General features: G+C 44.7%; 1 protein-coding gene across 1 annotated transcript in view; it reads right to left on the bottom strand.

Moving 5' to 3' along the window:
- LOC141989671 (E3 ubiquitin-protein ligase rnf213-alpha-like) overlaps positions 1-12,604 on the bottom strand; it is a 174,349-nt gene that overhangs the window by 26,633 nt on the left and 135,112 nt on the right. Inside the window, 8 exon segments of the mRNA XM_074956604.1 lie at positions 42-123; positions 2,414-2,629; positions 5,877-5,978; positions 7,009-7,220; positions 9,964-10,147; positions 11,375-11,489; positions 11,589-11,685; positions 12,132-12,307. Of these exon segments, the coding sequence (XP_074812705.1) occupies positions 42-123; positions 2,414-2,629; positions 5,877-5,978; positions 7,009-7,220; positions 9,964-10,147; positions 11,375-11,489; positions 11,589-11,685; positions 12,132-12,307 (1,184 nt within the window).

Here is a 12,604-nt window from a genome sequence, read left to right as displayed (position 1 = left end):
AATAAGAAAAAATATTGATATAAAGTTTTTCTGAGACTTACTCCACATCTTTGTAAAGCGAACGTTTTTCCAATTCATCACATCAAAGAGAAGGTCGCCCGGCATGGTCGGAAGGTAGGTCCCCTTGTAAACAAACCACAGTTGGACACCTTTACTACAGCACTGGGGCAGAGCAGAAGGAAGGGCTTGTGGATAGAGCATTGGATGGAGACTTGGGAGGTATAGGTTTTGTTCCTGGCACCTTCCAGACACACAGCGAGTGAAGCTCATTACACCAAGCGCTGCACAGACATACAGTTACCGAGATCAGGGCCCCATCGTGCCGGGTGCCACACAGACACACACTGACTGAGATCAGGGCCCCATCATGCCCCCATCAGAGTCCTGCACTTAGGAAGGAAGAATCCCATGCACCGCCACAGGCTGGGGACCGACTGGCTAAGTAGCAGTTCTGCAGAAAAGGACCTGGGGATTACAGTGGACGAGAAGCTGGATATGAGTCAGCAGTGTGCCCTTGTTGCCAAGAAGGCTAACGGCATATTGGGCTGTATTAGTAGGAGCATTGCCAGCAGATCGAGGGAAGTGATTATTCCCCTCTATTGGGCACTGGTGAGGCCACATCTGAGTATTGCGTCCAGTTTTGGTCCCTCCACTACAGAAGGGATGTGGACAACTTGGAGAGAGTCCAGCGGAGGGCAACGAAAATGATTAGGGGGCTGGGGCACATGACTTATGAGGAGAGGCTGAGGGAACTGGAGTGAGGGGGGGGGGGGTTGCTAGTAGCCTTCAACTACCTGAAGGGGGTTCCAAAGAGGATGGAGCTTGGCTGTTCTCAGTGGTGGCAGATAACAGAACAAGAAGCAATGGTCTCAAGTTGCAGTGGGGGAGGTCTAGGTTGGATATTAGGAAACACTATTTTACTAGGAGGGTGGTGAAGCACTGGAATGGGTTACCTAGGGAGGTGGTGGAATCTCCATCCTTAGAGGTTTTTAAGGCCTGGCTTGACAAAGCCCTGGCTGGGATGATTTAGTTGGTGTTGGTCCTGCTTTGAGCAGGGGGTTGGACTAGATGACCTCCTGAGGTCTCTTCCAACCCTGATAATCTATGATTCTTTGATTCTATGCCAGGCACGGCTCGGACACACAGCGACTGAGATCAGGGTTCTGTCGGGCTGGGCGCTGCACAGACACACAGCGACTGAGATCGGGGTCCTGTTGTGCCCAGCACCATACAGACATATAATGAGACAATCCCTGCCTCAACGAGTTACAAAATAAATACACAAGAGGTGGGAGGAGAAACTAAGGAGGAGAAAGGTTCAGTGACTTGCCCAAGTCACCCAGGGAGAGGTGGGAAAAGAACCCAGGAAACCTGAGTATTAGTCCAGTGCCTGATCCCCCAATGATCCCCCACTGAATGAGTAATAAAATACTGGTACGGAATCATAAAGCAAAATGGGCCTGTCAAAGTGCTCAGCCTCCAAAGCAGGCTGCCGGCTAGGCCAGATCAATTCTCACAAGGGGTGTTTGTGCTACGCCAACCCAGCTTCATGCCAAATTCTCCCCCTTCGTCCCAGGTACAGGTTTCCATTTCCTTGTGCTATGTGGCTTTCTCTGCCTAAACAAAGACCGTATTCTTCCTCTGGGAATTTGGTGCCATAACTTGGGAAACTAGCCACATGAGCACAAAGGGAAAGAGTCATCAATGTCAAGGCCAGAAGGAACCTTTCTGACCATCCAACCCAGCCTCCTGCATAGCACAGTCCAGAGAATCTCATCCAGCAATTCCTATATCCGGCCCAATGACTTGTGGAAATTTTGATTTCCCTTTTGATTTCAACAGGAAAATCTATCTTTATCAGCTGACATTAAGATAATGAGTCACTGCAAACAGACAGACACACACATACGGACAGACAGACAGGCTAATAATTCAGGGGTCCAAACAATGGTAATTGAGTGAGATTCTCTGGCCTGGGTTATGCAGGGGTTATAATGGTTCTTTCTGTCCTTAAATTCTTTCGGTACTATTTCCCTGGAGCCCCCAGAACCTCAGGCAGATGCTGTCATGCACATATCCCCAGCATGTGTCATTGGACAAAGGGGGAAATGCAAATAGTGACTTTGGAAGTTTTTGGACTAGAAAATCCAAAGTCTCTGGTTAGCGACTGAGTTAACAGAAAGGGACGAGAACCAGAAGCAAAGTGCAGGTGGGATGTGGCACGATGGCCATGATTTTGGATGATTTTAGATATATCTGTATTTACAGGGACAGATCTTAAGTTCCTCCCACATCCAAAAGCTGCTGTAACTGACACTGCAGACAGAAAGGGGCATAAAGGGGATTAGGTCAGTGGCACTACAGAGCTGCTGGGGCCGAGGAGGAATACAATGGCTCTTTGCTTTAGACTCACCTTGACAGCGCTGGGCTGGAAGCAGATGGATTTGAACAGCTCGGTGAGTGGGTTCTGGGACAGGATCAGCGTGAGAGCAGTATGCAGCACCACTTCCAGCAAGGCTGCGTTTTCCTGGCTGCTCACGTCACTCATGATCTTTTCCAATTTGTTTTCCACGGATTCTTCTGATGGCAGCGGTGCCTGTAGGAGCCTCTCCATTTGCTTTGTGATGGCCTAAATGACAATCAAATAAAACAGAGAGAGGTTTATGGGCTCCACTTTGCACATTTCACTCAGAGGGTCACACCACTATCTGTTGTGTTTTATAATCAGGGTGAAATTCACCACTGTGCAGAGAAGCCAGCGCAAGACCAAGGTGTGGTGTCCAGTGATCGCTCAGTGCATAGAAGCTTGCAAAGAGATCTGCTTTGTTCTGTCTGTTTCCAACTGGCTGTAATAACAACAGATTCACAGCACCCCACCTGACTGTCTGTCTGGGAAGCTCAGACCTTAAAGGCACATTCCCTATAATTACAGTAAGCACCAGTTAAGACCCATTGCCCACAAGAGCAAACTATCCCACTGCATAGGAATCATAGAATCAAAGAATATCAGGGTTGGAAGGGACCTCAGGAGGTCATCTAGTCTAACCTCCTGCTCAAAGCAGGACCAACCCCAACTAAATAATCCCAACCAGGGCTTTGTCAAGCCTGACCTTAAAAACTTTTAAGGAAGGAGATTCCACCACCTCCCTAAGTAACGCATTCCAGTGTTTCACCACCCTCCTAGTGAAAACGTTTTTCCTAATATCCAACCTAAACCTCCCCCACTGCAACTTCAGACCATTACTCCTTGTTCTGTCATCTGCTACCACTGAGAACAGTCGAGGTCCATCCTCCTTGGAACCCCCTTTCAGGTAGTTGAAAGCAGCTATCAAATCCCCCCTCGTTCTTCTCTTCCACAGACTAAACAATCCCAGTTCCCTCAGCCTCTCCTCATAACTCATGTGTTCCAGTCCCCTAATCATTTTTGTTGCCCTCCGCTGGACTCCTTCCAATTTTTCCACATCCTTCTTGTAGTGTGGGGCCCAAAACTGGACACAGTACTCCAGAGGAGGCCTCACCAATGTCGAATAGAGGGGAACAATCATGTCCCTCGATCTGCTGGCAATGCCTCTACTTATACATCCCAAAATGCCACTGGCCTTCTTGGCAACAAGGACACACTGTTGACTCATATCCAGCTTCTCGTCCACTGTAACCCCTAGGTCCTTTTCTGCAGAACTGCTGCCTAGCCACTCGGTCCCTAGTCTGTAGTGGTGCATGGGATTCTTCCGTCCTAAGTGCAGGAAAGACAGAAAGTATGGCTAGAGACCACCCTGACTTAACCAGGAGATCTTCAATGATCTAAAAATCAAAAAAAAAAAAAAAGAGTCCTTCAAAAAGTGGAAACTAGGTCAAATTACAAAGGATGAATATAAACAAATAACACAAGTATGTAGGGACAAAATTAGAAAGGCCAAGGCACAAAATGAGATCAAACTAGCTAGAGACATAAAGGCTAACAACAAAACATTCTACAAATACATTAGAAGCAAGAGGAAGACCAAGGACAGAGTAGGCTGGTTACTCAATGGGAGGAGGGAACAACAGAAAATGTGGAAATGGCAGAGGTGCTTAATGACTCCATTGATTTGGTTTTCACCAAGAAGGTTGGTGGTGATTGGGCATTTAACGTAGTGAATGCCAGTGAAACTAAGATAGGATCAGAAGAGGCTAAAATAGGGAAAAAACAAGTTAAAAATTACTTGGACAAATTAGACGTCCCCAAGTCACCAAGGCCTAATGAAATGCATCCTAGAATACTCAAGGAGCTGACTGAGGAGATATCTGAGCCATTAGTGATTATCTTTGAAAAGTCATGGAAGATGGGAGAGATTCCAGAAGACTGGAAAAGGGCAATTATAGTGCCCATCTATAAAAAGGGAAATAAGGACAACCCAGGGAATTACAGAGCAGTCAGCTTAACTTCTGTACCCGGAAAGATAATGGAGCAAATAATTAAGCAATTAGTTTGCAAACATCTAGAAGATAATAAGATGATAAGTAACAGTCAGCATGGATTTGTCAAAAACAAATTGTGTCAAACCAACCGGATAGCTTTCTTTGACAGGGTAACAAGACTTGTGGGGAAGCAGCAGATGTGGTATATCTTGACTTTAATAAGGCTTTTGATGCTGTCTCGCATGACCTTCTCATAAACAAAACTAGGGAAATGCAACCTAGAGGGAGCTACTATAAGGTGGGTGCATAACTGGCTGGAAAACCATTCCCAGAGAGTAGTTATCAGTGGTTCACAGTCATGCTGGAAGGGCATAACGAGTGGGGTCCCGCAGAGATCAGTTTTGGGTCCTGTTCAATATCTTCATCAACGATTTAGATAATGGCATAGAGAGTATGCTTATAAAGTCTGTGGATGATACCAAGATGGGAGGGGTTGCAAATGCTTTGGAGGATAGGATTAAAATTCAAAATGATCTGGACAAACTGGAGAAACGGTCTGAGGTAAATAGGATGAAATTCAATAAGGACAAATGCAAAGTTCTCCACTGAGGAAGGAACAATCAGTTGCACACATACAGAATGAGCAATGACTGCCTAGGAAGGAGTACTGCGGAAAGGGATCTAGGGGTCATAGCGGACCACAAGCTAAATATGAGTCATTCAACAGTGTAACACTGTTGCAAAAAAAGCAGACATCCTTCTGGGCTGTATTAGCAGGAGTGTTGAAAGCAAGATACGAAAAGTAATTCTTCCACTCTACTCTGCGCTGATTAGGCCTCAAATGAAGTATTGTGTCCAGTTCTGGGCGCCACATTACAGGAAGGATGTGGACAAATTAGAGAGTCCAGAGAAGAGCAAAACAATGATTAAAGGTCTAGAAAACATGACCTATAAGAGAAGATTGAAAAAATTGGGTTTGTTTAGTCTGGAGAAGAGAAGACTGAGACAGGACATGATAACAGTTTTCAAGTACCTAAAAGGTTGTTACAAGGAGGAGGAAGAAAAATTGCTTTTCTTAACCTCTGAAGATAGATCAAGAAGCAAAGGGCTTAAATTGCAGCAAGGGAAGTTTAGGTTGGACATTAGGGAAAACTTCCTAACTGTCAGGGTGGTTAGGCACTGGAATAAATTGCCTAGGGAGGTTGTGGAATCTCCATCACTGGAGATTTTTAAGAGCAGGTTTGACAGAAACCTGTCAGGGATGGTCTAGATGGTGCTTGGTCCTGCCATGGGTGGAGGGGGCTAGACTTGATGGCCTCTCAAGGTCCCTTCTAGTTCTCTGATTCTCTGATTCAGGTCCTATGTGGCAGATCCTTAGCTGGTGTAAATTGTGCTGGCTCTCTGCACAGGGGTGAATTTCACTTGTACAGAATCACAAACCAAACCATGTTCCATTAAAATAGAAAACAGACACTCACTGTTATTTGCTTGGCTTCTTCAGATTCTGTGTTTTTAATATGGCCTCTTGCTCTGTCTAGCGTCACAAGCATCAGTGGTGTATTGGAGCTGATTTTTATGTCCTAAGGAAATAAAAATATTTTATACTTTTGTTATAAAGAAGCGGTTTATGTATTATTTAAGGCACATCATTTTACAGCAAGAGGCTGCTAAAGAATCCTATCAGACCAGTTACATTTGAAGGTTAATCAAAATGTTTTTCATGTATTTTATTATTAATTATTATTCTTATTTTATTTATTGTTTTATTATTTGTATTATGGCAGTGTCTAGAAGCCATGATCTTGATTGGGGCCCATAGTGCCAGACACTGCACAGACACATAGTGACTGACATCAGTCCCCCTGAGCGATGTAGTTATATCAACCAAACCATGTAGACAGTGTTATGTCAGTGAGCAGGAGAACCTCTCCTGCAGATGTAGCTACCGCCTGTCGGGGAGGAGGATTAACTACATGGACGGGAGAGCTCTCTCCTGTCAGCGTAGGGCATCTTCATTAAAGCGCTACAGCGGGGCAGCTGCACCAGTGCAGTGTTTTAAGTGTAAACTTGCCCACTGTAACTAAGATCAGAGCCCCATTGTGCAAGGCACTGCACCCACTTACTGAGAGACAGTCCCTGCCAAAAAGAGCTCTCAATCTAAATACCAACATCCTTTTGAAAACAACACACAAAAGCACAAAGGTCATGTTTTACCAATGTTATGGTTTGGAGCACTTTTTGCTTATCAAGAACAAAACTGCTTTCAGCAGAGCCATTGGATGGTTTGGGGCAGTTGCCCCGGGCCCCACACTTTCGGGGAGAGGTGGGGCAGGGGTTTGGGGGAAGGGGCAGAGAGAGGCAGGGTGGGGGCAGGGGCTGGAGGGAAGGGGCGGAGCAGGAGCCGAGTGGGTGAGGGAAGAGGCGGGGCGGAGCGGGGGCAGGAAGAGGTGGGGGGGAGTGGTTGTCCTAGGCCCTGCACCCCCTTAGGGATGCCCTTGGCTTTCAGGTGAATACAGGTCACTTGAATTAACCATCCCGTAGAAAGGAGATACAGAAACTGTATGAATAGTTTGTAAGCATAAAATTCTGTTGCCTTTGGAAGCCACTTACCTGTGAAGTCTCAATCCCTCTGGGTAAAATCCACTGCTCTCGCTGAAGAATCTTCTGCATTATGTTCATCCCATAGAAATTACAAAGATTTCTAATAAGGAATATTTGAGGCCAAGGTGTTTGGGCCTTTTCAACCAGATTTTTCATTGAATTCACAAGCTGGGACTGTTTCGCTGCAGTTTCAGCACTGGTCCATGTATTCTGGTCTGCAGCTGCCAAGCAGAGTTCAGTATTAGCCCCAAACCAATGCAATATTGCTACCTAGCTTCACAGTTGTTCAAAGCTCATATGCAATGAAATCCCTGCAGTAATGTTACCACAGTATTTAAGATAAAAGGGGAAAAAGGAGAAAATCAAGAAAGACCCCATTTGAATAGATACACTTCATCTGAACCAGAAGGAACAGTCCTTCCATTAACCCTTCCGCAGTGAAGATTTACAGGTATAAAATGCAATACCAACTCCCAGTGAAAACTGCTTCATGGATAAAATTCACCCTGTAGGACTAAATGTGGCCACCATTAATTTTGTGGCACTAGTGAGTTTGGTCTTGCAGAGCCTACAGCATTCAGAGAGGTCAGACATTTTTAGGTCTCAGATTTTCAGGTCAAATGGGCTCATTGTATCCACCCAGTTCAGCCTCCTGCATAATCTTGTAAATCAAGATTGGATGTTTTTATAAAAAGTGCTGCTCTAGGAATTATTTGGGGGAAGTTCTGTGGCTTATGCTGCACTAGATGATCACAATAATCCCTTCTGATTTGGGAATCTATGAATAACCCAAGCCAGAGAATCTCGCCTGGTGATTCCTGCATCTGGCCCAATAATTCCTGGTTGAGCTAGAGTGGAGCTTTGAGAAACAGACTTAAATTCTTGACTTAAATACTTTAAAAACTCATTTAAAGAAGATTTTACCCTGTCTCTTTTAATTTGGTGACCTCATACCAAGTGAAATTGAGGGGAAAGATCATTTCACTAAAGTCAGCTGGGTAAATGTGCTGGCCATATAGAAGTGGGACATTTGTTTCTGTAGGTACCACACACTTTTGTACATCTTGTCATTTAAGGTTGTATTTTCCAGTAATGATCAGAGCTGGCTGGAAAATGGAATTTCTGTTCTGTGGGAAATTCTGACATTTCTAAATTTTCTAAATATTTCATGTATGAAATATTCCGATTCAGAAAGATCTGTAAGCAGAGTCTGACTGAGCTCTCCCCTGATATCTAGTGATGAGCTGGGGGAGAAGACATCAGGAGCCGACCTAGTTTGCATAGACATGCCCTCTCTGCCTAGGTGCGCAGCATGATGGAGCAGCTTTGCCCAAATGATCACTTTTGGCTGGTGTTGGATTGCATTTTGGTATTGGGTGCAGGAGTAATACAGTTTTATTACCCTTGTTGTGTGAATAGAGGGCAGCAGATCTGTGCTTGGCATACCCTGACTGAGAGGTTCAACCTCAGCTGAACTCCACTTGCTAAGAAGGGGGTAGGAGAGCGGAAGCCCAGTGGAGAGGTGAGAGGGTGGGGACAGGTGTCTGTACATGGTGGTGTGAGCTCTGCCTAAGAGTTCTCGACACATTTATCCTCCCCCTCTCCACTGTTTAATGACAGAGCTGATTAAGATTCAGTTGAGAGTCTTTTGTTTTGGATCACTAGAGCTGAAATCACTGATAACCAGGTCCAAGCATTAGAGCTGCTATGGGACAGCGTCTCTGGTAAAAGTGACTGCCCAGCCTGCCCTAGCAATGAGGCTCCCCCTGTAACAGCTGAAATCACTGAGAGCTGTGTTAAGTGGTGGGACCTCAAGACATTCCAGAGGTTGCACTAGAGGGCAGTGGTGAAGTGAGCGATGGCAGAGCAGCTGACATAGGAGTGAGCGGCTGCCAGAGCAAGCAACAGCAGAGTGAGCTGGTGGAGTGAGTGGCCGCAGAACGAGTGGCCAATAAAGTGGCTGATGGCTCAGCGAGCAGTGGTGGAGCGAGTGGCCAACAGTGGAGTGACAGCTGAAGCATTGCTGGGTGTCTTTCACCCCCTGGATGGGAGGTGAACTCATAGAGATGCACCTCTGAACTCTGGGTCTTCACTGACCAAGGACAACAACTGTGAGTGGGGTGCGGTGGAGGGACAGGGGAGTGGTGTGTTAAAGGGACATTTGTTTGTCAGACTTTCATACCACCAGGTGAGAGACTGAGGAAAAGGACACTCCCCTGTGTACTCTGGTGTGGGTGTTTTGTTCATGGCCATCTGTTTTTGAATCATGTTTGTCGTGTTTTCCCCAATTAATGCTGGGTTCCTTTCCCCTTTTATTAAAAGTTTTCTTTTCCATACACAGACTAAGTGCTTGCAAGAGGGGAAGTACTGCCTCTTAGAGGCGCCCCGGGGGTGGTGTGTAACTGTCCCAGGTCACTGGGTCGGGGCTCAAGCCGGTTTTGTGTTGTACCGTCAAAAAGGAACCCCTAGATACTGAACCCGGCCCTTGTTGCTGCCAATTCCAACAGGCAGAAGGGTTTCACATAGAAACAACCTTATTGAAATGAAATGTTTGATAATGTCAAAACATTTCAGTTTGATCACGTCATACATAATATATGAAAGTCAAAATGAGAAAATTGAACTGAAATGATAAAGTTAAAACAAAAGGTAAAAATCAAAATGAAACTGAATGAAAAAGATAAAAATCAAATAAAACGCTTCATTTCAATTGCAAAATGTTTCAAAACTTTTCTGTTAAAAATTTCATCAAAATCGACGCGTTCCCACAACACATTTCAGTTCGGATGGGACAGCGTTTTCCAATGGAAAACTGTTCAGCTGAAAATGTTTTGATCAGCTCTGGAAATTACTCTGGACAAACACAACCCTTAAAGCAAACAACATCCACGGAGCTGAATGGTTCTCTAACCAATCTTCCCTGATGTCCAGCACGACTGGAAAACGGTTAGAAACTCCACTTACCACTTGGCAGCTCTCTGCCAAGCGCAGCTGCAACGTTACCGATGGCGAGTCGGAGCTTAGCAATGAACTGCAGGTTTTCAATGCTGGTGACAGTGGCAGAGCTGGGAGCAGACAGATCTGCAGTGGAGAACAAGTGCTCCGAATTCTGGCTGGCGTCTTCTTGAAAGGAGGAATACATAAAATCCTGTTCAAGAGAGAGAATTTTTAAAAATGTACAGTAGTGAACAGACAGTACCCCTGTGGTAAAGGGGATGCAGTTGGTTGGGCAGGTTTTTTTTAAGTGACTCAACTTTTCCCTTCTCCCCGCACCACACCGCAGACATTAACTTTAAAGGCTACAAAAAATAAAATTGTTCTGGTCATTTTGAAACAATGCCACTGATTAAAAATAACAGCCTGGGGGTAAGAGCTCCTGTCTCTCCCCCCGTCCACTTCTCCCCACCTTGGTTTCTATCCCCCCACATCTTCTGTCCCTCTCTGCGAGCCTACGGGTAAAATTTTCCAAAGTGCCAAAGTGATTTAGGAGCCAAAAGTCACTGAACATCTATGAGACTTAGACTCCTAAGTGACTTAGGCATCGCTGAAATTTTCCCCTAAGTCTCATAAAGTCAGTGAGATTTAGGCTCCTAAGTACCAAAGTTATTTCTGAAAATGGGAGAACTGGCCATTAATTGTATGTTTCTCCTTTTCTGGGTGCCAACGTGAGATACCTGGGTCTGACTTGTAGAAGTGCTGAGTATTCACAGCTGCAACTGAGGTCAACGGAAGCTGTGCTATGAACACATAAAATGCTATAAAAATGCTAAGTACTCTGCTTGTCAGGCCCTGGGGATCTCAAATCGGGCACCCAAAATTAGTGGACACTTCTGACAATTTGGCAGTAATCTCTCTGTGTCTCAGTGCAACAGCTGTAAAATGGGCATAATAATATCACCTATTCTAACAGGGGCATTGTGAAGATGAATTCATTAACGTTTGTGAGGCACTCTGATACTCTAGCAAGAGCACCGTAGAATTAATACTTCTGAATTTGGCGCAGGGTCTGGGTGGTGTGCAGAGAATAAGGCGGGGGCACACAAGTTTGTACAACATCTGGTACAATGCGGGATATGGCCCATGACTAGTACTCCTAGGTGCTACAAAAATACAAATACATAAATAAATATTGAGTAACTTCATATACTGATTGAGGCAGGGATTCTGTGGAAAAAATAGTATCTGGTTATGTAATTGCAGACTGTATTGTAAAGCATATGCTAGAGCAAAAGTGAAGACTGCACAGGTAACCTTAATTTTAGCATTTCCTAACATTGGAGTACTTGACTTTGCAACCTTAACTATTCTTTTAACATAGTTATTATGGATGTAATAAAATGTCTACATTTCTCCACAGACTCTTCATGGGACTCACCTCAAAGCAGCACACTACCATGAAATAGAAATCATTGCGACTGCTTTGATTTAATGATAATACTTCCTCCATCCTGGAGAGATACCCTTCCAGGTGTTCCTTCACATCGTCTAGTCTAGGAGGAAATGGACATAAGTTATAAACCTGAATATACCCAACGTGGATCTGTGAGTGAAACACAGTTAATATAGCCACTGGAAGAACTAGAACCAACCTGCACCGAAGCAGCATTTTCAAAAGGGAGGACTTGACAGTAGGACTCGGGTCCATGCATTCTTCAAAGGGCGACAAGTCACTCGTTGGTTTGTACACTGAAACCAAAGAGTAGAATGGATTACTTTTTTCTTTTTGAGCATGAGACCAGATCCCCATCTGGTGTGAATCAGCCATAGCTACACTGGAGTCAGTGAGTCCCCAGCTAGCGTCAATCGGCCAAAGCTCCATTGGAGCCAACGGGTCAAATCCCCAGCTGGTATGAATTGACCCTATCTACATTGGAGCCAATGGGCCAGATCCCCAGCTGGTGTCAATCGTCCGAAGCTCCACTGGAGTTAATGGGGCTAGATCCCCAGCTGGTGTGAATTGCCCTAAATTCTCCAACACCAGAAGGCACATAGAAAGAACCACATATTTAGTGTTTGTTTTTTTCAGTCTCATGATTTTAAAGTCACTCATGAGTTTTGGGGCCTGACTCAGGATATCTGAACAACTGAGATTGGCGGGATCGAGCCGTTCCCGTGTTACACACATCACTCACCCTTTCTAACATCTTGATGTTCTGGGTTAGAAGGTTTGCAAGCCACGAACTTAATCAGTTGTTCGATGATCTCTGCAGATGGTGGGATTTTGTCCCCAAAACAGTAACTACTGACAAACTCCACAAAGAAGGAGTTGCACTTCCTCCTGAATTTGTTGTGATTTGCAACTGCCTCCCTAGGGTGAGAAAAAGATTATTTTTTAAAATGTCACTGTTTTAATATACAATGTAGCAGACAAAATTATAATGGCTGGAAGATGAATCTAAATATATTGAGAGTGGAAAAAAGACAAAAAAAATTAACCATGAGGGTGAGTAACCATTGGAACAAATTACCAAGGGAAAAAGAGGTTTTGCCATCATATAAAATCTTTAAATCAAGACTGAATGTATTTCTGAAAGATCTGCTATAGCTCAAGCCAAAGTTATGTGCATGAGGTAGACATCACTGGGTGAGATTCTCTGGCCTTATG

The sequence above is a fragment of the Natator depressus genome, chromosome 6 (assembly GCF_965152275.1).
Source record: "Natator depressus isolate rNatDep1 chromosome 6, rNatDep2.hap1, whole genome shotgun sequence".
In the NCBI taxonomy this organism is placed as follows: Eukaryota; Metazoa; Chordata; order Testudines; family Cheloniidae; genus Natator; species Natator depressus.
The sequence above is the reverse complement of the archived record's forward strand: the minus strand, read 5'-3'. Positions and strand labels throughout refer to the sequence as shown.